The 27,647-nt window shown below is 31.8% G+C and overlaps 1 protein-coding gene and 1 long non-coding RNA gene across 3 annotated transcripts; one reads left to right on the top strand and one right to left on the bottom strand.

Moving 5' to 3' along the window:
* Positions 1-303: 303 nt before the first annotated feature.
* On the top strand, positions 304-2,246 carry LOC145950708 (uncharacterized). The gene is made up of 2 exons (XR_014428576.1): positions 304-1,836; positions 1,966-2,246. It is a non-coding gene; the product is annotated as an uncharacterized LOC145950708 (long non-coding RNA).
* A 9,518-nt stretch (positions 2,247-11,764) lies between these two features.
* On the bottom strand, positions 11,765-25,753 carry LOC145950704 (mediator of RNA polymerase II transcription subunit 18-like). 2 transcript variants are annotated; one of them, XM_083062362.1, is made up of 6 exons: positions 25,699-25,753; positions 25,205-25,255; positions 13,647-13,746; positions 13,083-13,140; positions 12,636-12,992; positions 11,765-12,110 (listed from the first exon to the last, which is right to left on the bottom strand). In XM_083062362.1, the coding sequence occupies exons 2-6, from the start codon at positions 25,238-25,240 to the stop codon at positions 12,008-12,010; spliced, it is 654 nt and encodes a 217-aa protein (XP_082918488.1). In that variant the 5' UTR covers positions 25,241-25,255; positions 25,699-25,753; the 3' UTR covers positions 11,765-12,007. The 2 variants fall into 2 exon arrangements, with proteins under 2 accessions (XP_082918488.1, XP_082918486.1); XM_083062360.1 differs by lacking the exon at positions 25,699-25,753 and adding an exon at positions 25,535-25,603.
* Between the last annotated feature and the right edge of the window lie 1,894 nt (positions 25,754-27,647).

The following is a 27,647-nucleotide window of genomic DNA, read 5'->3' as shown; positions in this document are numbered from 1 at the left end:
GAATGGGCCGCACTGCAAGCAGTACAAGCCGTTCTGCTTGCATAATGGGCCGTTCTAGGGCCGTTCCAGACTCAAATTCGCCCAGCAACAACGAAATAAGAGACATGAGAAGAAAATGTTACCTTGATGTTGTATTCTTCCGAAAAATGACAAGCTACAACACTTCAGATGAGAGCCTGAGAGAGTATAAAGAGAAGAATATATGAACTATTGAAGCAAAGAGTATAGAATAGAGTTAGGGGGAGAATGGGAGCGAAGATAGTATAGATTAAGTCTCTGATGCTACTTTTAAAATCTGCTGTTCAATAACCGATTTTAAAAGTGATACTTTTAAAATCAGCTATTTGATAGCCGATTTTAAAAGTTGACTTTTAAAATCGGCTCTTGAAGAGTCAATTTTAAAAGTAGCGTCAGAGACTTTTAAAATCGGTCATAACGTAGCCGATTTTAAAAGTAATGTCATTATTTACAAAATTATCACCGCGTCACTTTTAAAATCGGTTACCTTATGACCGATTTTAAAACCTTGATTTTAAAAGTCATTTTTGTACTAGTGAGTGATTATTCATCAATATTAAATTTTATTGGAGATTTGAGTAGATAAATTTATACCAATTTCATATTGTTTAACATGGATTGTATCTTTATCTATAAAAAAAATGATATCTTATTAAAATAATACATATATAATAATAAATAGTTAAGTGAGTTGTTAGTGGGTTAAGTTGATGGGTTGGTAAGTGGGTCAGGTGGGTCGCCCGGCCCACCACTGGTTCAACCCAGGTCGAAAGTGAGCCGGGTCACATTTTTTGACCCATCATAATTTTTTTTTCATTTTTTTGGCCTGGCCCGGCCCATTTTCATGGTGGGCCGGGTTGACCCACGGGTTAGAGCCTACTATGACAGCTCTAATTATAATTAGTACTTATCCTTTTTTCTATATTCTAAAATCTAAACCAGTGTTTGCTTCTATTAAAAGATGTTGTAGATGAGTCTAATTACTGAAAGTGAGAACACAAAGGATCACCTTAATTAGGCTTTGCAGCGAAAAGCGTTATATAGATGATTAATGATAATAAAATATTGTTTCCAAGTGTAACCATCTCTACTATAAATGGAAAATTGGGTACCAAAATCTAACTCCAAAGTTTGCAGGTTGGTACTAAATTATATATGGTGAATATTCTTCATCTTTTACTTATAGGATAATTCTTATCTGGTTCTACTTTTGGGTTTGTTGCATACGTACTTGAGCTTCAACAATGCTTTAGATAATAAGGTTGTAATAATACTTAATAGCTATATTGATTCCAATGTCAAACTTTTGGAAGAGCACAAGGGGTAGATATTTTTTACTTTAATTGCGTCTTTTTACCATTTAGTTCTACCGGTAAGATAGGTGTGATCAACATATTGTAAATATGTTTCACATCATTGAAAGGACGAGTTACATGTATTTGTTTTTCATTATAGCTCATAAATTTCCACCCAAGTTTAAGTACCTAGAGCAGGCAATACATCAACAATTGCTTCTACTTCATCTAATATTGTGATGGAAAAATCTATTGAGTTGCCTACTTCTTGCAATAATGACTTTGAATCTTTTTAGTCTAGTTGTGTAAACCAATCAAATAGTTTACCTTTGTCAACATCAAAAGATTCTTCGGATAAGTTTGATTATATGAGCTCAAGTATCCCATTCTCTTAAGACAACAAGAGCCTGTCAGCTACAATATTACTTCCTAGTTGGATTCTCTAAATGTCATGCTTTCAGAGGATGCAGTTCATAATGGAACTAGAGGTTATCCTTCTAGATTTGGTAAATCATATGGAGAGGTAAATAAAAAAATTAATATCGGTTGTATTTATATTTCATTAGTCTATTTTTTTTATTAATTTTATATTTCATTAATTTGTTAAACATTGATAATTTTGTAATGGCTGCAAACATTTTTTATGGTCTAGGATCCCTTGATGACTTTATCATCCAAGTTGTTATTGATACAGGTGAGATACTATATATTCCTCATGATTTACCAAATTACATCAACTCTCTTCAGACCTGTTCATTTTTAGCTTTCTAGAGCATTTGTTTGTATTCTACTACCTTTAAATCTCATTGTTATGATTAATTGGCTTCCAAACAACGATATTTGTTAGTATGGGACCACGAGTTTTCTTCGATAGTGATTGGAAAAATTGTGCGTAAGAAAATCAGTTCTTACCCAAGATTCGTTAACCTTCAATGAAGTTGCAGTCCCAATTAAAAGGATATGATATTATTTTTTTGTAAATGCTAAATAATAACTAATTGATTTTTTAGTGAATAATATTGATCATGATTATTATAGTTATCAGAAAGTGGTTGAGTTAAATCTTGCCTACCCAGGCGATGATCTCTTTGATTATCAATCCATGAAATCCGGTGAAGATCAAACTTCTAGAATTCCAATATTTAAAGAGTTAACAAATGTATTTTCTTCTGCCTAGATTTATCCAACTAGTTGTTTCAATGTTGTTGTTATCTACAATAAAAGCAAAGTTTTGGGACAACCATAATGATGATCAATTTGTCTTTTTCCTTTATAATTTTTCTATTTATTTATTCCTTTGGTTTACGTGTTTGTGATCATGACATGTAATTTACATTATATTTTAATTTATAAAATACTAGTATTAATTGTTAGCATTGCTTGAATGTGGATAATTGTTCATGGGTACTGTAGTGCATCGTCTTTTGTAATATAAATAGTTGTTCCTTTTATCAAGCTCTACCTGCTACAAGACTGTCTCATTTGTTTATTCATGCTGCAATCCAAAAAATCTCATGAACAAGAGAGCACCCAATAAAGGACCGAATTGAGAAATGGAAACTTACTTTTAGTGGCTATTTATGTTGCCACGCATATTGCTGCTAAACATAAATTCTATTAAAATCTTTACTATAATGTATAGTGAAATAAAAAATAATAATAATTGCGCCTACCGTTCTTGACTGGTACTTTGGGATAAATATAATAAAGATTTAATATAAGTTATTTTATCAGCAAGTCTATTAAAATCTAAACAGGTCAAACTCTTTTTGTATAACAATTAAATTGAAAACAAATAATAATATAGTCAACGAGGTAAATAAAAAAGAAGTGAACATGCTATTTAGCGCCCACCGTTATTGACTAATTGTGATAAATATAATAAAGCTTTTATGACGTACGTCACTTTGTTAACGTCATATTTTTCTTCACCAGAGATTACATATGATTTTTCTGACACGGCTCATGTATGCTTTCCGATGCGGATAAAATTATAATCGATGATATATTATTTCTAAATATTTATTGCAACTCGTTCAATTTTTTTAACATATATGATTTTATATATATATATATATATTAAAACATTATTTAATTAAAATAATATTGTTCCAATTGATCTACATGTATTGTGTTATATCATATAATATAAAAAAATAAAGATAAATATCATAAACTATTTTTTTCCCGAATGTCGTAGACTATAACTAATATAATGTTTACATGAATAAAAAGTAGCATCAGAATTGTCTGTACTTACATATTTAAACAGTTACTCCCTTTAGTTTCTATATTTTTTTTAATAATGTTTATATCATTTTATTATATATTAATTTTTTCATAAAAGAGTAAAATAAAAAAATATATATACAAAAACTTAATTATCTTTTATTTTATCAATAATAACTATCATCTTATTTTATAATTATTTTTATTTAAGATTAATTTTCTTTATTTTTTTCTTCTAATTATACATTAATTATTTCACTTTATCTATATTTTGTAATTTCTATTATTTTTATTCTTTATTTTATTTTGTTTTTAAGTAAACATGGATGTCCTAAGTGTCTCTATTTCACTAGTTATTGATAATGAAAAGAATTTAAGTAATTAAATTTAACTTAAGATAAGTTTATAGTCTCTCAAATTTAAGATAAATTTATTTTTAATCTCTCAAATATAAAAATGCTCTTTTCATTCCATGTAATTTTAAGAAAATCTTGTTTTATTTTTTATATTCAAATTTTGTTAGGAATTTTTTCCAATACTATCATATAAAATTACCTACCAGTGATCTTGTTAGTAAAAATATCACATTAAACTCAGTTACTATTATATAATTATTTCAATCTATTATTTTTAAATATGTTATTGATGTTTTGAGGCACTAAAACAAAATTTTTAAAAATCATTGAGACTAAAAATAACAGTTTTAAATTTAAACACAGCACCAAAAATAATAAAATTTAATTAATAAATAATTATGATATACAAAAATATATTGAGATAGTTTAATATTTTTAAAATAAATTATCAATAAATAAAAAAATATTGTATTGCAATATAAATTATTTATCATAATTCTAAAATATAATTTATATGTGTAAAAGTATCTATGTATAACAATTCTAAATATAATTTATATATATTCAAACATAATATTTATTTGTAAATATAATTATTATAAATTTTTTGTTATATATGATGGGGTTATTTTATAAGGTTATTACACAAACATACTCCACAATGATAACATATTGTCCGCTTTGGGCCTTAGCCCTCACGGTTTTGCTTTTGGTCATCACCCAGAAGACCTCTCAATCATTGAAGTATGTTTGTATTATATAAGTTGTTATTTTTTGTCATATTTTATCGATGTGAGACTTGTTTATATCCCAACAATCATCCTCTAATACCTTTTGAAAATCATTTGCTTTACTTTTGTACAATCGGATCTGCCTCTGGAATCTGTCCATGAATTCCAAGAAAGGGAATATCATCCCTTGCTTCACCCACGCATAGTCCCTTTGTTTTCCATTTTTAGAATAACCAAAAAACATAACACAGAGTGCACCAGGAACACAACGGCTCAAGACGGATTTGGGAGCTTTCAAGAATGGATCAATCACTACTCACTAGGGCAGGCCAAGCAGGGTAGCTCTTCCCACATTTTGCCCAAACTATATCATCCAGAGAAAATTCTTCTAATCTGTAAATGTCCTTCTTCCTTTTATCAATTCCATCCACACCCTCAATATTGGAACTAAGTCCAGGAGCATTACTCTTTTCTTTAACCATCGTTTTAACGGTCTTAACGGAATACTCAAAACGGTCAAACTCAGAAGAATGTGAAAAACGAATAGAATCTCTTTTACTTCTCTTGTCAACATCTTGTAAAGCGTTCTCATCTTGAAACCCGAAGTGATTGTAGAGAATTGAATCGTTGAACCTGCCAGGAAGTTTCTGAGCGCGACCACTGGAAGACAGGGGTTGAACTTGAAGCTGAACTCCTTCCGATTGCGCGGTTTGAAATTGAATTGTGCCATTCAAGTATACGGAATTTGAATTAGACTCGGCCGCACTGGATTCAGACACCCCTTCAGCAGAATAAAGCTCATTCACTTTCCGCTTCTTCGGAATCGGAATCGCGGCGTTCTCGCGGTCTTTTGGCTTACACCGTTTGTGCTTTATTCCGGTTTTCATACTCCGCTTGACAATCATCTTCAAAACCCTAACTCCGAATAAGAAAGATGAAGCTCTGCCTGTAGAGTGTGTATAACACAAAAATTGGATATGTCTAAGAAACAACGTAAGAAAGGAGCAAAGTTAATTTATGTATTGCTATATAACGACTTTTATTGAAAATATATTTGTTTGATTTGATTCAACAAAAAAAAAAAAAAGATTCCAATATAAATACATAACTTAAAATACTAGTTAATATTAAAATGATTCATGTTAAAAAAAATAATGTATAATTGAATTGACAATGTTAATTTAGAAAGATAAAAAGAATAGTGTGTGATGAAGTAAAATCGGTTTAGAAATATAAATCAGTTTTGAAATATAAATATAGGCATTCCTTTAAAACAAATTTATAAGTCATATATTTAAAATTATTTTTATCATTTTATGAGTACAAAATATTCCAATGACAACAATGAAGATTGAACTTAAATATTCTCATACATCTATCTTGACAGTTTTCATCGATGGACATTTCATCTATGTTAGACCACCTTTATTAGGCTTAGCCTAGTGGAGCTATTTAGTGTTTCACAACTCCTCATTAGTAGGTAGATGAATTTACTTTCCAAATTTTTTTGCTATAAACATGCCTCTCAATTGTGAAAGTTTTTGTTTCCTTTGTTTTTGTCCCTTTGATTCCTTCTTCTTTTTATACCCCTACATTTTCATGTATTTGGTTGATTTCTTTTGTGTTCTTGCTTTAAGCTTCTTCTTTTTTTCCTAGTCTTCCCTTGTTTTTGGCCATAGTGATCGTGATAATGAGTGGGTTCTCATAGTTGACGGAGTTTAATAGTATTACCGTCATGGTGAGGCTCTTAGTTGTTTGTCGTGGTTGACCTTGACCCAATCTCTCTAATTTTTCATCATGATTCCTTCTCTAAAACGGGAAAAGGGTGCTATTTTTGCAATGTCCTTCCCTTCTTAGGCTTCATCTTTTGGGTGAAATGTTGTCACCCCGTCCTTTCCTTAGGACATGTTAGCTTTTTGGCGGAGCTAAGGCTTTTAGATATTGGATAAGATTTATAAACATTATAAGATCCTTAATGACATCATTTAAATATATGTAATTGTCAATGTTATATATGTGGAAACTTAAGGAACTATATCAATAACTTTGATCTATATTTGGCCATTACCTGATGGACTTTGATTGTTTGCTGTTATCTTCCTAAAATTTGACATTTATAACTTCAACCAAAATCTTAGATGGGTAGTGTTGTGTTGGAAATATGCATAAATATTTTTTAAAAAATAAATTTAGTTTTGATAAGAATTTTTTTATATATGTTTCAAATATTTAGATTTAATTTATTTTAATTATTTTAAAATTTGTTTGTTTGTTTTTAGAATAAGATAATATCAATATTTAATTTTGTATGACACCTTTTGTCCTCATGAATAAAATTTGATTAAATTCATCTAATAAAAAATATATCTTTACAAAATACAAATATAAAATAATCCATCATTGATATCTAGAGTCAAGGTTACAACTCGTGGAGATGGAAGCAAAAACAAAATTTTCACAAATTTTTTCACCTATCTTTGATGAGAAAGTTATAATTTTTGGGCAGTGAGAATGGAGGCAAACCCTAGAGACTTTAGATCTTTGGGAAGCTATAGAAGAAGATTATGATATTTCCATGTTGTTAGACAATACTATGTACCATAGCTCAAATGCAAATTCACAAAGAAAGGAAAATCAAAAAGGCAAAGACAAATAGTTGTCTCTTTGCCTATGTTTTCACAAAATGTTTTTACCAGGATCATGACTCTTAAATCAACAAAAGCAATTTGGGATTACTTAAGGGAAGAATATGCTAGAGATGAAAGGATGCAAAGCATGCAAGTTTTGAATTTAATAAGAGAATTTGAGTTAGAAAGAATGAAGGAGATCGAAACAATCAAACAATACTTAAACGAATTGCTTGGCATTCCTAATAAGGTTCGGTTACTAGAAACACAATTTCTTCATTCTAAAATTTGTTGAAAAATTTCTAGTAACTATACCTGAAAGATATGAAGCTTCAATAGTGGCCTTGGAGAACACAAAGGATTTGAGTAAGCTCACTTTAGCAAAGGTGTTATATGCATTACAAACATTAGAACAAAGGAGGCTTATGAGACAAGAAGGAACTGTGGAAGGTGTATATTTAGTCAAATGAAAGAACAACAATGGTGGCAAAAACAAGAAGGAATTGTTCCAAGAGAACAAACAAAATAATAGCACTCAAATTTTTCCACTATGTCCTTATTGCAAAAAGACTAGTCATCGTTGGTGGAGACTTAACGCAAAATATTACAAATGAGAATAATTAGGACACTTAAAATATATATATATATATATATATATATATATATATATATATATATATATATATATATATATATATATATGCAAATCTCACGAGCAACAAGAAAAAGTCAACATTGTTGAAAAGCAACAAGAGAAAGAAGAATAACTACTCAATGTCACGCGTTATGACCAAAAAAACCCTCAAAACCTTTGTATTTTTTGATAGTGATTGTACAAACCATATGATTAATGATCGAGAACTCTTTAAAGAACTCAAAAAAACTTATATCTCGAAATTTCAAATGGGAAATGGAGCACACCTTACAATAAAAGGAAAAGGAACAATTGTTATTAAAAGTTATTCAGGTTTTGAAATTAATATCTAATGTTTTATGTGTTTCTGATATTAATCAAAATTTGTTGAGTGTTGCTCAATTGTTGGAAAAATGCTATAAAGTGTTATTTGAAGATAAAAACTATGTAATTATAGATATCAACAATAAAGAAGTGTTCAATGTTCATATGTAAGGTTTGGAGAAGGAAGAACCAATTATAAATGAAGATACAAGTGAAAAGTACAAAGATACATGTCTTCAAAAGAAGTTTGATGATGAAGAGGAGAATGAAGACAATAAAAAATCATTTTCAAAGGAGAAGTTCGAGACAAATGCTAAGGTGGTTCCATTTAAGAAGGATTACAACAAAAATCACAAGTAAAAAAAGAAGAAACCAGCCAAAAAAAGAAAACGCAGATTTTGAAATTCAAATTCAAATTAGGTGATAAAGATATTTAATCAAAGAACAATGTTAGGAATATGTCTAAATATCATTAGAAAAATAAATTAGTTTCGATAAAAATATTTTATTTATGTTTCAAATATTTAGATTTAATTTGTTTTGATTATTTTAAGATTTATTTTCTTATTTTTAAAATAAGATAATATCGATATTTGATTATGTATGACACCTTTTCTCTATAAATAAAGAACTCGTGAATAAAACTTGATTATGCTCCTCTAATAAAAAAATATATATATCTTTACAAAATAAAAATATAAATTAACTCATCATGTTGACAGATGGGTATTTTAAATAACTCCTTTATAAGGAGGAACATATCATTAAACTTTATATAACTCTTCTCTAACTTTTAGACCTTAACATTATTATTAAGTACTTTTCCCCTTTTCATTTCCATGACCTTCAACTCATCCTCAATGTTAATACTATTTTTGGTCCTTTTGTAAGAAACAAATAGGAGTAAACTATATTATTATTTGTTTATTATAAAAGAATCAAAAGGAGTATATTTTTGTCCTTATTTTAGGAATTCCTTGAGTGTTCATACCTTTCTCTTGGCAAATGAAGTGCATAATGGAGTGCTAAGCACGTATTTAATAAGGTGCAACTCAAACCCCATGAAGTAGGTCCTATACTTGTCAATCTTCTCAAGTGAACTTATATATGGATGATCATTACCATGTTAAATTCGAGTAACTTTGGCATCAATTTTTTGTTGGACCTTGCTGATTGTGATGTTCATGAGTTATTTGCTATGCTATTTAGTCCAAGCAATGATGGACCACAATGACAAATATTGAAACCACTGCAAAGTTGTTTTGCTGAAAGTAAGGGAGAATACCCAACAAAAGACTTTTTCATTATCTCCCTTATTGGGTGAACACAATGATGAGGGTCTCTTGTATTGTTATACCACTCAATTTTAGGGTTAATCCCTCTTGGGTAGAATTTTGCACAAATTTTTTCTCAAAACGAGTGGCAGATTTCCGAGGACCATGTCGTAGTCATTAAATGCATGGGGAGGTGGGTGGCCTATCAAAAGTATAGGGAAACCTTTTAATGTGAGGACATTTGATGCTCTCACTAACTAGGATCGGTTTGAACAAAGTTGTTGTGGTTAGCAAACTTCTAGATCAATTAATGTGGCTAGGTGTCGATGTCTTATAATATAATATAGTAGAGTTTGTCTTCATATTGGCACAAGCTATACCTTTGCGAGTGTTCACCATCATGAAAATCTAAAGAAATATGGAGAGATTAATATTTTCTTACAAATGGTGCCAATGTTCAAAGTGAATTAAGCATGTTTGTGTTTTTAGCACGTTGAGAGCAATTAGGACAATCTTGACTAGTTGCATGAATGGTGACAAATAGACAGTTGAAGGTGATGGTCACCTACATACACACTTTAATGCTCAAATGAGTATGAATTCTTTAGAGTTTTAGCACTAGAGTTAAAGAATATACTTAAAAGAGGTATTTGCATGGAGTATTTCTGGAAAAGTGAGGGTGACATGGTGGAAGAATGATGGGATGTCTTGTCAGATCATCAGTTTCTTCCATGCAACTTTCTAAGTGTAGAGGGGTTGCCCATCCCCATATTAGGAAGCAATTATGTAACTTGAAATGTATAATCCACTCTTCGAAACATGTGATCTCCCATTTTCATTGTGTAGATTGGCATGCAATGTGTGAATTGTAGAACATAGTTTGTTCATCAAGTTATTAGAATGGAGAACTTAGAAGTACCTTGTGAATTAGGGTGGATCGTTGAATTATTTTGGAAACGGCCGGTACCAATATGATACAATAACAAAAACTTAGTCATTAATAAAAGGTGATTAATTATTGGTGCTTAGATATCAATAAACATATTAACCATTTATTTATTATTTTAGGACTTCTTTTTTATTAGTTGTCATACAACCAAATTTATTAACTATTTAGATATGCTTATTAGTTGTCTAGGAGATGTTCTAATTAATAATATTTATTGATCAACATTAAGTATAACTAGCAAAGAGTTATTTATTGTATTCAACATATGTTTTGTCCATGAGTAAATTTAGATAAAATAAGGACTGCAACTAGTCTTATGTATGATGTCACCAACAAAAGACCTATTTAAATATTGTGTGTTTAATTTATTAATTCTTTTAAATGATTTATTTGTAGGGATGTATACAAGTCAATTTGAGTCAAATTTGATTAAACTCGTTACTCAAACTAATCAAAATATTTTGGATTGAGTTGAATGGTGCATTTTTTTTTATCAAACATGAATTAAACCAACCTAATCAATGATAAGTTGAGTCTATCAAATCTAATAAAACTTCAATATTGTTTTTAATTTTTTCAAAAATTACAAATAATAACAATTAAATAAATGAATTAAAATTTATTTAAATACTTATTTAAAAAATATCACATCAATGAGTTAAGTTATCAAATTTGTTAATTTAAACGTAAACTTATTATTAGAATCAAAAGTCATTCAATTTAAACATAATGATACCAATATCCAAACAAAAATGTTTGGGTCTAGTTGGGTCGAATTAACGAGTTATCAGAACCTCTAAACACCTTTGGTTAATTGGCCAAATAGTGATTGAAGCAACTAATGTGCCACGGAACGAAGCTTCGTCAAGGCGTAATGGTCTCGAGGGGCACAACAACTTGAAATTTTTTTCTCTGCTTCTTGTTTTAAGGTGTTAAAATAAGCCGATAGTGGTGCTTTCACTGCAATAGCATGAGTAGGTGCCACTTTAATATCAATTAAATAAAAGATAAAACATCCACCGAAGAAAACTTCCATACTAAAATAACAAAAACAATGTAAAATAAAATATGTCCGGAACAGTCAAAATAGGTGCACTTTGATGGACATCTTTACTTTATCTTCAAAAAAAATTATTTTTGGAAATCTGATGAAAATAATCCAAAGCTGGAGTTAGGTTTGGATAGTTTAAGGAAAGACCCAACCAATCCAGCAGAGGTTGGCTTAGTGGGAGAATTAAGTAGTTTATACAAAGTCTTAGGTTATAAGTTCAATGTCACCATTGTACAATAAGAAAATAAATAACAAAGACCCAACCCACTCACGTCCTAAAACTAATATTTTCTTTTCTTTTCTTATCATTAAAGCATGACACTATTCTACTCCCAAACAGCTAAGAACAATCAAATTGCGCGTGTATATGATCGATCATAAAGCAAATAAGCAATGGGAAGGCATGTTCCAATGTCAATTTTCACATGTTCTAGTCTCTTTATTGCATTTAAGCAAGTTTGTTTACAAAGGTAACATTGCAGAAGCAAGTGTGTTCACAAAGATAACATTGCAGGCACACTACAACGTCGTACCCCCACCATCAGACATTAGAGCTGCAGCAGCTGCAGCAACAGTAGGAACAACACCGGTTGAAACGCCTGGTTTGGACAGGTGGAGAAGCCTGGGAATTTCACACCAAACAGTCACATATACCAATGATCTATGTCAAGGAAAATAATAAGAGGTGATAACTGTTAACTAAAAGGTTTGTTTAGATAAACTTTTCCAGAAGTACTTTTAAGAAATAAAAATTAAAAAGAAAAAATAAAATAAATTTTTCCATAAATTAAAGCTTGTGTACATAAGTTAATATGTAGAAATGATCTCATATAACTATTCTAAAATCTTATTTTTAACTCATACATGGATTACTTTTAACTTAGAGAAGTTTATTTTGATTTTTTTTTATTTAAATATTTTTCTCTCTTATAAGTGTTTTTGAGGAAGCTTATCCAAATAAACCTTAATTATAATATGACAGTAAGACCTTAAACAATCATGACTGAGTGATATCAAACAAGCATGACGGTAAATTAAGAAAACAGTAACACCCCCCAATTACTAGCAATATATTAAGATTCCTCCAGTGCAAAGATTTGTATAAAAGATTCTTAATATGCAATTGAGAAAGAAAAAAGATACTTACGGTGCAAGGTATTCACAAAAGGATGACATAGCAGTAGCAACTTCAGTATAGTTTTCAGAAGTTGCGGGTGCTGTTACTTCAACCATCTGTATACCAAGTGTTACTGGCACGGCCTCATCAGTTGCGTGCAGCTTCAGCATTTTATTGATTGATGCAACCGTCACAGTGATTTGTGCACCCCTGTAGAAATTGAAGGAAAATCCCACTCTTAGCAGCTCATGGTCAAACTTGTACCCCAGTGCATAAAACAAGCGAAGTGCATTCTTGCTTGTTTTGCTTTCCACCATTGACCTAACTAGAATAGAAACTTGCTCTGCACCTGCACCCCTCATTGCACCACCTACATGTCTAACACTCCTGAACAAATCATCAAGCACATTAAATGTGTATATGGTTGCGGGAAAAATTTCTAACAAGTTATTAACATTAAAGTTGCAATTGATTTACCATGAAGGTTCAGATTGCTCTAGATCACACAAGAGTCGAACCTCTGAGGCTACAGTACCTATAGAAAAAGTCCATATAATCATGATTAATTGGAGAAAGGTTAAAATGATATACTTTTAGAAAACAAAAATTTACACCAAAAAATTCAAAAACTAGACAAAAATGTTGAGGGAATCGTTAGATTTGAAAATATTTCTTCTCTATCTTGAAGATGCAACACAGAATAAACCTCATCTTGGACAAACATAAATTTCTTCGGAGAACAGAAACAATAAAACGAAACCATGAGATGTAAACTGAAAGCCAATACAAAAGAGCATAATAGGTCGTAAAAGGAGCATGAAGCATGCCATTTGTACGATAGTCCACAGGAAATGCTAAAGACTACACTTGTTGGACATTTGAGGAACAAAATAACACAGCTCAAGGAGCCAAGTCACATCAAAATGTTTTGTTTTTTTTACTGTTTGGTGGTCAATGCATAGCATAAAATTACTTCCATAACAACAAAAATGGAAATATTGTTGGCCACAAAATAGCAAAATATTCAAATAAAACACTCACCCAGATGTGGACCACTCTTAAGGCATATTTCATGTATCCTCAATCGTTCTCTCTGAACACCACATAGTCCTTGAAGAAGAATCTCTAGAGCCTCAACATGCTGCAAAAGATAACAAAACATTAATTGCCATGGTTGTCTCACACAGCCTTTCCACAGAAAGTTTCCTTCTGAAAAAATGTAATACTAACATAACATATCTTGATTATCTTAACACAATTTATCTTGAATATTTGAAATCCTAGTATTTGAAAACTGTGAGAAAAATTGACTATTTATGTATGCTAAGCCTATATTCTCATATATTAAACTTATTATACTCAATTATTAGTGTGATATTTGAATACTTCCATGAAATAACAAAATATTTTGGCTCATGGCATGCAAATGTTCAAATAAATACCATCTTGTGATAATAGAATTGATTCTATGGAGCTTAGAACAGGTCATTATTTGCGTACCACATTGACATGTTCAGATAATTGAATAATTGGTTCTATATGTTAGCTTCTCAAGCTTGGATGTTAGCTTCAAATAAGTTTTTGCTAATAAATGATCAACCCTTTATCAGATAAACATGATAGAAATACTATAACTACTTGTGCAAGGTAACAAGAAGTTCCATGCATCTTTATTTAGTAAAAAATGCATAACAGTAAAGATACAAGCAGAATTTTGCAGTTAAGCCTTTACTGTTAGAAAAGAATGGCCCAATCCAAGAGGGGGGTGAATTGGATTCAATGACCCTTTAAAAATTTATCAGAGTTTTTGGATCTTAAATTCAATCAAAACTTTTCTATGACAGAATTTTCAAATGAAGCACTCTTAAAGACTTGTTACTATGATATGAATGCAATGTGCAACTTGATTACAAGACAATGAAGTTCAAATATAATATCCAATTATAGATTTAAACCATCAAAATTCACATACACATGTTAGTCAAGTTTTATCTTCTTTAAAGCACAACCAAGAAGTTACAAAATAAGAGATAAGGTTGAAGAAGATTGCACAAGTCTTTTATACTGGTTCAACCACTCCACATGTGACCTACATCCAGTCCTTAATCACCACCTGATTAAGATTTGATCCACTATCTTTTAGCAAGAGGTTTACAAGCACACACACATGCATATACTTCACTACAAAAAGATAACCACTTTCTTGACCCCAAGAAAGTAACCCTTGTAGAACCCACTACAAGAAACTTCACCACTTGAGAAACCCTTCTCAAGATTTTTCACAAAGATTCACAAAGAATAAAATGAAACGAATTCACCTGGAATTCTTGAACAAATCTTTGTCTTCCTCTTTCAAGAGTATGATGATGATGATGATTTCCTCACAAGCTTTTCACAAACGTTTTTCTCTTGGATTTCACAAAGAAAACTCTCCAAGATGTCACACAGACTCTCTAAAACGTTTTTACCAGTTGATTATCAGTTTTTACTCAATGTTATGAAGTTTCAAAAGAGTTCAAACTATTTATAAAAATTCAAACCCATATAATCGATTATTTTAAAGAATAATCGATTATTTTGTTCTTCAGATTTCTGGAAATCAATCAAGAACAATTTAATCGATTATTTAGTTGGATAATCGATTATTCCAGAGAGTTGTTCCTGAAATAATCGATTATTTTGACAAATAATTGATTATTACAGCAAGGCATTCCACTTAGCCCACTTGCTGAAATAATCGATTATATTTAACAATAATCGATTATTTTGAGTCAGTTCTTAAAACTTGATTTTAAGTCTCAAAATAATTTTCCAATGTTCAACTCATCATCATCCACTCCCTACTTAATTCTAGACAAGATTTGCTCAATGCACAAAGCACACACAGACACAAATATAACAATTCATTTATAACAATTTGCTTCCTAAGATCTATTACATATCTATACTTCAAGGTATTTTTCTTGATTCTTCCTTGACTTTGTTTTTGTGTTCAATGTTGTTGTTGTACACTTGTTGTCTCCAAGTTGTTGTGATCATCAAAACTCTTAAGGTCTTCAGCTCCCCTAAGCTCAACAATCTCCCCCTTTTGATGATGACAACCCATGAACTAATCCATGAACCAATATTCACTTAACTTCTTATTGTGCCATATTGTGCTACGAACCACCTGCACAACACACACACACAAGCAAAATACCTGCAAACAACAACTAAACACACAATATACAATACCTTTTCTCCCCCTTTGGCATTATCAAAAACAAAGTAAGCCAAGGTTAACAAAGAATTGCCATGTACAGATTCTATCCAGCAATATTATCATAAATGAACCAATTTTGGTTCTGCAACTCAAACCAAATTTGAACCAATTTGTGATGCCAATTGTGCACCATATCACAAACCAAACCAAATCAAGTCAAGATAGTCATTTTCACAGTAAAAAAAACAGAGTATTCCAAAGCACAAATAATCACATTCCAACATATATGCTCACCACAAAACAGAGCATTTTGCATCAGCAATCCAAACCAAGCTTTGGAATCAAAATTGAACCAACACATTAACAAACAAGCTTCAAATTCATCAAATTTAAATTGTTCAACATCAAAAGCAATAAAAGTGTTCAGGAATTAAAATCATTACAACCAAATGAACTTAAAAAAAAATTGTTCCAAACTTGAACTTAAAAACTAAACAAAATAACAAAAACAGAAATCACTCCTCATCGTCCGGAATACCAAGCTGCGTCTTGATGATTCTGACTTCATGATCTAGGTCGTCAAACCTATCAAGAATTCCAGAGAACATGGATTCATGTCTCCGTGACATCTCCATCATAGCATCCATTTTGTTGATCATGATCTGTTCAAACGGTGAGAACGGCTTCAGCTCCGGCTCAGCTTCTCTAGGCTCAGCTTCCACCTGTGGTGGCTGATCCTCATCATGATAAGGAACACCGTCCTCATCTGTAGCTGGTTCCGGGGTAGGAGGAACATCTCCTTTAAAAACCCACTTATCTTCTTGCTTCAGCATACCCATGTGGTGCAAAGAAGATTTCTCAATTTTATTTGACGCGTGTAGAACAATCTTTCTTTCACCTGTCAAATCTACTCCAACATTTTCAAAAATTTTAGACAAGAGTAAAGCATAAGGAATCAGTCCGTCTTCCTTTCTCCTTGCCTTCCAGATACAATCGTTCACAACTGACACCCAATCAATCTTAATTTTCTTCTTAATCACATGCATTAATAAAATGTCATCCCGAGACATTTGTGCATGGTTGTGCAACCTTGGTTTTAACATCCAGGCAATAATGAAAGAAATTAAACGAGAGTTTTTCTTCATACCTCCCGCTAAAAATTTCTCGTACTTGGTGTTTGACGGAACCCTTTGACAGTCCCGAAATGTGGTCAGTTCTTCAAAATCTCCAAAGTTGAATGGCTGGGGTTTCTCTGCTCCTGTCCCACTCAGACCCGCAGCCGCTCTCAGAGTTGGTCCGTCCAACTTGATCAGTTTGCCCTTCACCACTGATTGCATAACTCCTCCGTTAGTAGTGGCAAAACATAGAAATAACCAGATCAGTTCTGGGTAGTAGGGTCCTTCCATCTCCAGGAACACCTTCAACTCCTGATGCTCCAAAAGGGTTGGAAAGCTAAACCCTTCATTCTTGAACCATTCAAGCTTCAGGGTCTTCGGAGGAATGATTCTCCGACCAGCGTACCACTCGAAGTAATATTCTTGCGCTTTCTCATCCGCGAACCACTTCGAAGTCAGTTGCTCTGAGGGAAGATGAAGAATTGTGGAAGGATTTGAGAGAGTTAGGGTTTTGAGGGTTTGGGGGAGAATGAGAGAATGAGAGAATGAGAGTGTTTTTGAAGCCCTAGCACATTCTGGGTATAAGGGTAATGGGTAGTTTTAAGGGTTGGCGCGTAGATAACCGTTTCAGGAAATTTCAAAAAACCGCCCAGATAATCGATTATTTATGCAAATAATCGATTATTTGCATCAGAAAAATATTTTAAAAACGAAATCTGATATGGATAATCGATTATTTTAAGGATAATCGATTATTACAGAGGGTAGTTTCTCCTAACACAACCCAGATAATCGATTATTTACAGAATAATCGATTATTCCAGTGGCCTTTCAGATTCCACTACTCAGATAATCGATTATTTCCCAAGATAATCGATTATTACAGTGACTCTTGAGTTCCTTCTTACTAGATAATCGATTATTACTCAAATAATCGATTATTTCAGAAACTCTTGGAATTCTTCATGTTCCAGATAATCGATTATTTCCCAAGATAATCGATTGTTTTCATAAATCACTTAAGATAATCGATTATATCTTAAGATAATCGATTATTCCAGTGAAGATTTGCTTCTCTGAAAATTTTAACTTCTCAAATTTTTCAAGTCTTGTTTGCCACTTTCAAATATAATCTTTCACACATCTCTTACTTTCATTCTCACAACACAATCAATTCAAACTTGATTCATTAATTATTCCCAACTCAATTCTCAATTGATTGAACCTTTCTCTAGGTAGAGGTTTTGTAAAAATATCAGCAAGTTGTTTACTTGTCTCTACAAACTCCACAACACAATCATTTCTTTGAACATGATCTCTCAAAAAGTGGTGTCTTATCTCAATATGCTTAGTCCTAGAGTGCAAAATTGGATTCTTGGTCAGATTTATTGCACTAGTGTTATCACACCTCAAAGGAATTTTGTTCAACTCAACTCCATAGTCTCTTAATTGTTGCTTCATCCAAAGAATTTGAGCACAACAACTTCCAGCTACAATATACTCAGCCTCAACTGTACTTAAAGCAACACAAGCTTGTTTTTTGCTATGCCATGAAACAAGTGCACTACCTAACAAGTGACAAGTTCCACTTGTGCTCTTTCTATCTAGTCTACACCCAGCATAGTCTGAATCTGAGTAGCCTATCAGACTTAGTGAGACTCCCTTTGGATACCACAAACCAACATTAGTTGTGCCTTTCAAATACTTAAGGATTCTCTTTACACTTTTCATATGAGATTCTTTAGGATTAGCTTGGAATCTTGCACATAGGCACACAACAAACATTATATCAGGCCTACTTGCTGTCAAGTACAAGAGTGATCCTATGATACCTCTATATTTTGAATTATCAACAGCAATTCCTTTCTCATCTAAGTCAAGATTGCAATTGTTTGATATTGGTGTAGCAGCCTCCTTACACCCTTCCATACCAAACTTTTTCAAAAGTTCATTGCAATACTTACTTTGACTTATGAAAGTTCCATCATGCATTTGTTTGACTTGTAATCCCAAAAAGAAGGTAAGTTCTCCCATCATTGACATCTCAAATTCTCCTTGCATGGTTTTAGCAAATTCTTTACAGAGAGAGATATTTGTAGATCCAAACACAATATCATCCACATATATTTGCACATACATTGTATCATTTTTAAACTTCTTGACAAACAATGTATTATCCACCTTTCCTCTTTCATAATCATTCTCAATTAGAAATTTGCTTAACCTGTCATACCAAGATCTAGGAGCTTGCTTCAAGCCATAGAGTGCCTTTTTGAGCTTGTACACATGATTAGGATTTTTGAAATCCACAAATCCAGGTGGCTGTTCCACATACACTTCCTCTTGTATCAGCCCATTGAGGAAAGCACTTTTTACGTCCATTTGATAAAGCTTGAAATTCTTTATGGTAGAATAAGCAAGAAGTAGTCTAATTGCTTCAATCCTTGCTACAGGGGCAAAAGTCTCATCATAGTCAATTCCTTCTTCTTGGTTATACCCCTTAGTCACTAGTCTTGCCTTATTTCTAAGAATTATTCCAGATTCATCAAGCTTATTTCTGAAAACCCACTTGGTTCCAATGATTGGATAATCTTTTGGTAATGGCACTAAATCCCACACTTCATTTCTTTCAAACTGATTTAGTTCCTCTTGCATAGCCATTAACCAATGTTCATCTTTAAGTGCTTCATCAATGTTCTTAGGTTCAACTTGTGACACAAATGCCATAGTGTTGCAAATATTTTTAATTGCACTTCTAGTTGAAACACCCTTACCAATGCTTCCAATTATATTGTCCATTGATAAGTCTCTTATGGTTTTCCATTCCTTTGGCAATTGTTCACATGTTTCCTTTTGTTTCACATGTGACTCACTCTCCTCAGACACATCATTAGGTTCATTCTCCAATAGGGATTGATCAAGCAACTCAGTTAAATCCTCAACTTCAGTTTGTCTAGTCTCTTGCTTATTTGACTCATCAAATACCACATGGACAGATTCTTCTACAACTAGAGTTCTCTTATTATAAATTCTATAAGCCTTACTATTTGTAGAGTATCCTAGAAAGATTGCCTCATCAGCCTTTACATCAAACTTTCCAAGTTGTTCTTTCCCATTGTTCAGCACATAACACTTACACCCAAACACTCTAAACTATGAAATGTTAGGTTTCTTTCCTTTGTAAATTTCATAGGGTGTTTTCTTTAATATAGGCCGAATCAGAACTTTGTTTAACACATGACAAGCAGTGTTAATAGCATCAGCCCAAAAATATTTTGGCAAGTTTGTTTCATTCAACATTGTTCTAGCAAGTTCTTCTAAGGACCTATTTTTCCTCTCAACAACCCCATTTTGTTGAGGTGTCCTAGGTGCTGAGAAATTATGGTTTATACCATGTTCCTCACAGAATTTTTGAAACATTATGTTTTGAAACTCACCTCCATGATCACTTCTTATAGAGGTGATGTTTGAACACTTCTCATTTTGAACAAGTTTGGCAAATTTTCTAAAGGCATTAAAAGCATCATTTTTGTTTGCAAGAAACATAACCCATGTATATCTAGAATAGTCATCAACAATTACTAAGCCATAGTAGTTTCCGCCTAAGCTCATTGTTCTTGATGGACCAAACAAATCCATGTGAATTAATTGCAAAGGTCTAGATGTTGAAATCTGATTTTTACTTTTAAAGCTAGCCTTCACTTGCTTGCCCTTTTTACAAGCATCACATAGTTTGTCTTTTCCAAACTTGAGTTTGGGTAGACCAACCACTAATTCTTTCCTACACAGTTTATTTAGGTGATCCATATGAATGTGTGCAGCTCTCCTATGCCAAAGCCATATGTTTTCTTCTTGAGTTATTAGACACTTAGTGTTTGACATTGTTATAGAGTGTTCTAAGTCAAGCATGTATATATTGTCAATTCTTTTACCAATGAATCTGATTTCTTTACTCTTTTTATCACATATCAAGCAACATGTATTATCAAATTCAATTTTAAAGCCTTTATCACTCAATTGACTAATACTCAGCAAATTATGTTTCAAGCCATCAACAAGCAAAACATTTTCAATCAATGTTTGAGAGGAGGAATTACCAACATTGCCATGGCCAAGAATTTTGCCTTTATTGTTGTCACCATAGGTAACATACCCTTCATTCTTCAATTTCAGACTTGAGAATTTGGAGGGATCCCCGGTCATGTGCCTTGAGCAGCCACTATCAAGATACCACAGTAAATTTTTGGCCCTCAAGCATTCCTACAACACAAATTTAGAGGAAAAATTTAGGTACCCATGTGGAGGGTCCTTGTTGGTTAGTTCTCAGCCTTTGACTCTTCTCAACCCAAATCATTTTTCCACTTGGAACTCCATATTTTCTTGAATAGCAGTTCCTAATTGTATGACCTTTTTTACAACAATAAAAACAAGTTGCTTGTCTAGAAAAGTTGCTTTTGAGTTTTCTAAAATTTTGACTTTTCACAAAAGCTACTTTCTTTGACACAATTGGTATGCTTGTACTTGGATTAAAGCCAAGTCCACTCCTATCAAAAGTGTTTCTTTGTTTTCCCAAAAGAATATTCAAATTTGCATTTCCCTTTGTGAACCTTGCAAGTGTGGATTTTAAGTCAGCATTTTCTTTTTCAAAAACTTTGCAATGTTCACAAACATCTTTTGAGGAATGAGCTTCACTAAAGTTAAACATAGTTTGAAGATTTTCATGCTCATGCTTCAAATCTTCAAGCTCTTGTTCAGCTTCAATTAAAGCATTTTCATACCATTTCAGCTTGTTTTTCAACTTTGAATTTAAGGCACCTAATTTGACAGCTTCTTCATGAATTTGTATAAAAGCTTCTTGAAGCTGATCATAATCCGAATTGGATTCAAGGTCAGAGTCACTTACAATTGTGTCATGGTCAGTTCCAGCCATCAAGCACAAGTTGTTCTCCTCACATTCAGATTCATCACTTGATGTGCTTGAGTCATTATCTTCCCAAGAAATATAGGCTCTCTTTCCTTTTGCATTTTTCTTAACTTTCTTCTCCTCTTGTTGCTTCTTCAAGAGATTTGGACACTCAGCCTTCATGTGTCCCGGTTTACCACATTCAAAGCAATTAAAGGAGGATGTGCTTGCTTCCTCTTTCTTGTTTGACTTCTTATTGAATTTGTATGGGGAATTCTTCTTTCTTCTCATGAACTTTCTAAACTTCTTTACCAGCAGATTGAAGTTCTCGGTTTCGGAATCATCGGAGCTTATTTCTTCACACACTTCTTTACCTTTGGCAGATTTCAGGGCTTTCAATGACACTCCTTTGCCTTTCTTATCTTGCTGCTCATGTTCATCAAATATGTGCAGCTTTTGCTCATGCTCCGTTAATTTCCCAAAGAGAGTAGCTAATGTCAAGGGGGTCAAATCCTTTGATTCTTCAATGGCTGTCACCTTTGCTTGCCATGATCTATCCAAGCATTGCAGCACTTTTAGATTCAGCTCTTCCTTTTCAAATTTCCTGCCAAGGTCAACAAGGTGATTTATCAAGTGTGTAAATCTTTTTTGGAAATCAGAAATAGATTCACCATTTTGCATTCTAAACAGCTCATATTCTCTAATGAGAGTATGCTTTCTTGATCTCTTTACATCGCTTGTTCCTTCATGAGTGACTTGCAAAGTGTCCCACATTTCTTTAGCAGATAAGCATTGTGAAATTCTGAAAAATTCATCAATAGACAATGCAGATGTTATGATGTTTTTGGCTCTTTTGTCATGTTGGGCTCTTCTCTTTTCCTCATCACTCCACTCACTCCAATGTTTTTCCTTAAGCTCACCATCATCATTCTTTTTCATAGGGATATAGGGTCCATTTTCTATAGCATCCCATACAACAATATCAATAGCTTCAATGAAAATTCTCATCCTAATCTTCCAATAGACATAATTTTCACCATTGAAAACAGGAGGTCTATGTATAGAAACACCCTCACCATAGGGTAGGTTGTTGTTGGCCATTTTTAAATCTTGAATAACTCTCAAGAACCTTGCTCTAGATACCAATTGTTAGAAAAGAATGGCCCAATCCAAGAGGGGGGGTGAATTGGATTCAATGACCCTTTAAAAATTTATCAGTTTTTGGATCTTAAATTCAATCAAAACTTTTCTATGACAGAATTTTCAAATGAAGCACTCTTAAAGACTTGTTACTATGATATGAATGCAATGTGCAACTTGATTACAAGACAATGAAGTTCAAATATAATATCCAATTATAGATTTAAACCATCAAAATTCACATACACATGTTAGTCAAGTTTTATCTTCTTTAAAGCACAACCAAGAAGTTACAAAATAAGAGATAAGGTTGAAGAAGATTGCACAAGTCTTTTATACTGGTTCAGCCACTCCACATGTGACCTACATCCAGTCCTTAATCACCACCTGATTAAGATTTGATCCACTATCTTTTAGTAAGAAGGTTTACAAGCACACACACATGCATATACTTCACTACAAAAAGATAACCACTTTCTTGACCCCAAGAAAGTAACCCTTGTAGAACCCACTACAAGAAACTTCACCACTTGAGAAACCCTTCTCAAGATTTTTCACAAAGATTCACAAAGAATAAAATGAAACGAATTCACCTGGAATTCTTGAACAAATCTTTGTCTTCCTCTTTCAAGAGTATGATGATGATGAAGATTTCCTCACAAGCTTTTCACAAACGTTTTTCTCTTGGATTTCACAAAGAAAACTCTCCAAGATGTCACACAGACTCTCTAAAACGTTTTTACCAGTTGATTATCAGTTTTTACTCAATGTTATGAAGTTTCAAAAGAGTTCAAACTATTTATAAAAATTCAAACCCAGATAATCAATTATTTTAAAGAATAATCGATTATTTTGTTCTTCAGATTTCTGGAAATCAATCAAGAACAATTTAATCGATTATTTAGCTGGATAATCGATTATTCCAGAGAGTTGTTCCTGAAATAATCGATTATTTTGGCAAATAATCGATTATTACAGCAAGGCATTCCACTTAGCCCACTTGCTGAAATAATCGATTATATTTAACAATAATCGATTATTTTGAGTCAGTTCTTAAAACTTCATTTTAAGTCTCAAAATAATTTTCCAATGTTCAACTCATCATCATCCACTCCCTACTTGATTCTAGACAAGATTTTCTCAATGCACAAAGCACACACAGACCCAAATATAACAATTCATTTATAACAATTTGCTTCCTAAGCTCTATTACATATCTATACTTCAAGGTATTTTTCTTGATTCTTCCTTGACTTTGTTTTTGTGTTCAATGTTGTTGTTGTACACTTGTTGTCTCCAAGTTGTTGTGATCATCAAAACTCTTAAGGTCTTTAGCTCCCCTAAGCTCAACATTTACCACATGTTTAAAGCATCCAGAAGTGAGTTAAGGGTACACTAGTGACAAGTGACAACTCACTAATAAAAGTGGAAAGATAAAGGAGGGAACAGGGAACTGTTGCTTCACCAAGAAAGATCAACAGAAGGTGCCAACCAAAGCAACTATAAAAATCACCCCAGCAACTTGCTTTGATAGTTCCTTTGGTATGGCATTACAAACAGATTTAGGATTAAAATAAGCAGTTTTTTTTTTATATATTTCAATATGGTTCCACTCTGCATTTCAACAATGATTATCACATTCAAGGAAACACAGCCAAGGTGTGGGGGACTACTCAAACCATGCAGATAATGTGACTTAAATTATATGAAACTTGTTCTTTTGATTGAAAACATGTTTGGATACAAGTTAGAAGTGCTTTTGAGAGATTCTTTATTGTAAAAAAAACTCCTTATTTTAAGTAGAAAAGCTCTCAAAAACACTTCTGAGCATGTAACCAAAAAGGCTCTAAATTCATTTCTTCTATGGACTTAAGTTTTCTTCTTTGTATTTATTTTGAGGAAGGGGTTCATTCAGGTGGCTAAGCAATATTTTGCCTTAGTGCCACGCCATTTGGATTACTAGAACGTTAAGCTACCTTTCACGGGTAGAACTCAAATACTAAACGCAAGCAACACATGAGAAATCATGGCCAGCATTCTTAAAACAAAAGGGAAAATGGAGATTATGGCATCGCCATTAACATGGAGCACGATGAACTATAAGAGCAGCATCTAAAACTTCAAACAGCAAGAGACCAACACGAACACGAACGCTAAGCCAAATCAATTTAATTCCATAACATCTCCCATATAGTTCAAAGAAAGAGCAATTAACATTTCAAAGAAAACAGAACCTCACCTGAGTCTCTATAATTCCCTGAACCACACATTCCATATCTGCTACGCTCAGCTGCATTACACAAGAGATGCACGTATTACTCACACAATTTAACACATGCGATAATTCCTCCAACATTTATATAAACAAAAAAGAACGCAATTCATTCTAACACAAAATTGAACACACAATGACCTAATACATAATCTAAATCATTCCAATCCTTGAGAAAATAATAATAATAATAATAATAATAATAACACACTTGCTAAATCACGCATAATCAACCGACTATAATTTCGCAAAACGTGACATAAAAGAACAAAAGAATCAGAGACAAGAAACATTCACAAGCATCAAGTTTCGTTCTCTGATTTCATTTATATTAGAAAGCTATGGCTAATCGGCGAGGATGCAACGGAATACGAAAAGAATGATGCGAAAACCCCAAACTCAAAGCATAAGAAATGCGAAGGATTGGTGTTCACAAAAATTAAAATACAAAGTTAATTGACCTCTTTAGTTTCTGCAGTGATGAACAAGAAGAAGCCTTTGTGCTCTTGCGATGATGGAGATTCTTCAATATTCGCAAGTAACGATCCGTTACACGAGCACCGCGAGTCAGGTATATGAACTTCTTTCGGTTTTGTGATACGACGTCGTCTATGCTGTTACTAGTGTAGTAGACTCGACCTTCTAAATGGCTCAGAAGTCATAATTACCCTTCTCTTAAATTCAATAAGTTTACATTTTTATTCTTACTTCTTACCTTACGGAAAACAACTCAAAATTGTGTAGTAAAAAAACTAAAACGCTCGCGCACTCTTCAAAATATGTAAGTTTGTGTCTGGGTAAGGAATTTTAAAATTTTAGATAATTTAAAATTCTTTACTTTTAATTGAAATTCTTTTATTGTTTAAATATTTTATTTAGATGGAGTAATTTCAAAATTTTGGATTTAAACTATTTTGTTTGGATATAATACTTCAATTTTCACATAAGCAACATTTCATTTTTAAATATTTATTCAAGAAATTAATATTTAATTTTAAACTTTATTTATTGTCTAAAAATTATTAAAAGAAAATTATTAGTCTATTTTTAAATATTTTATAATTGAATTTTTTAATTAATATTTAATAATTAAAAATTAATTTTAATATTAGACAATTTTTTATAATTCAATAATAATATTAGACATTGTATTTAATTATTTTTTTATGAATTTACAAGTGCACTCTTATTTAACCTTAACTGCTCAATGTAGTCTTCTTTTGCATATAAGGAAGATTAAGGAAACTAATTCATTTCAATTCATTATTATGGGCTGATTCCTTAATAAAATAATTATTATGATATCATGCTACTAGCCTACTATACTCATAAGTATATAAACGACATATGCAACCACAAATATGATTATTTTAAATTCTTCTTTTAAGTAAAAAAGATTAAGTTTCTTTGTTTTCTTAATAGATTAAGATTCTTTATTTGTATACTATATTAAAAAAGAATAATGTAGTATTTCATTTGTCTCATAATAAGTGTTATTTTAGAAGAAAAAATAAGTCACAAAATAAGAATCTTATTGTTAGTTTTTCAATATAGTATTAATTATCTCCTTTCCATTTATACCATTGATTATATAGAGAGATGTTTTTATGTTGTATTATTTCTATAAAAAAATTATTTATAAGGTTAATTTTGTAAAATCAATATTCACTCTTATCTATTATTAACTTTTTTATCTATGTAAAATAATTTAGAATGTCACTTATTATAAGACTAAGGATTTATAAGCTATCATTAATATGTGAGCATTTCCTAGGAAAAAAAGGTATGAAAAAGATAAGAGTTACAATCAACTAGTTGATTAGTGTGTTGGATGAGCTAATGACAGAAAGAGGATAAACAAAAGAAAGTATAATATCATTCTAATTTATGTAAGAAAACTAGTAAAAAATAAATTTAATAAACATTTTAAGGATAAAAAGAAATAAATATAAAACTACATATGAAACAATGTTAGAACCAAAGACATAAAAGTCTATTTTCATAAAGTTTTGATGATAACTCAGTTTGTCTAAATACTTTATTCCAAGAGTCTTGATAAAATAGATGTTTTTAATGAACTATCATAAAGAAATTCACGATGTCTAATGACATTTTTTATTGACCGTCCAATAAATTTTTAATAGAGGTGACAAATAAATAGATTGGATAATTTTTTAAGGTGGATCATAATAGATCGGATAAAAATAATTCATTAATTTATTTAGATTTATTAAAAAATTTACATAAAATTCAATCCATTTAAAGTAATAAAAAAAAAGGCATACAATCCATCCATCAACAATTTTTCATGGATGGATATTCAATCCATCCATAAAAGTAATGTTTTAAAAATTAAATAATATTTTTTGAAATATTTTTTCACTTTTTTCTTTATAAGTCATTTCATTCT

Source organism: Cajanus cajan, chromosome 1 (genome assembly GCF_000230855.2).
Source record: "Cajanus cajan strain Asha chromosome 1, NIPB_CcT2T_4, whole genome shotgun sequence".
NCBI lineage: Eukaryota > Viridiplantae > Streptophyta > Magnoliopsida > Fabales > Fabaceae > Cajanus > Cajanus cajan.
This window is presented reverse-complemented; position numbering and strand designations above follow the sequence as displayed.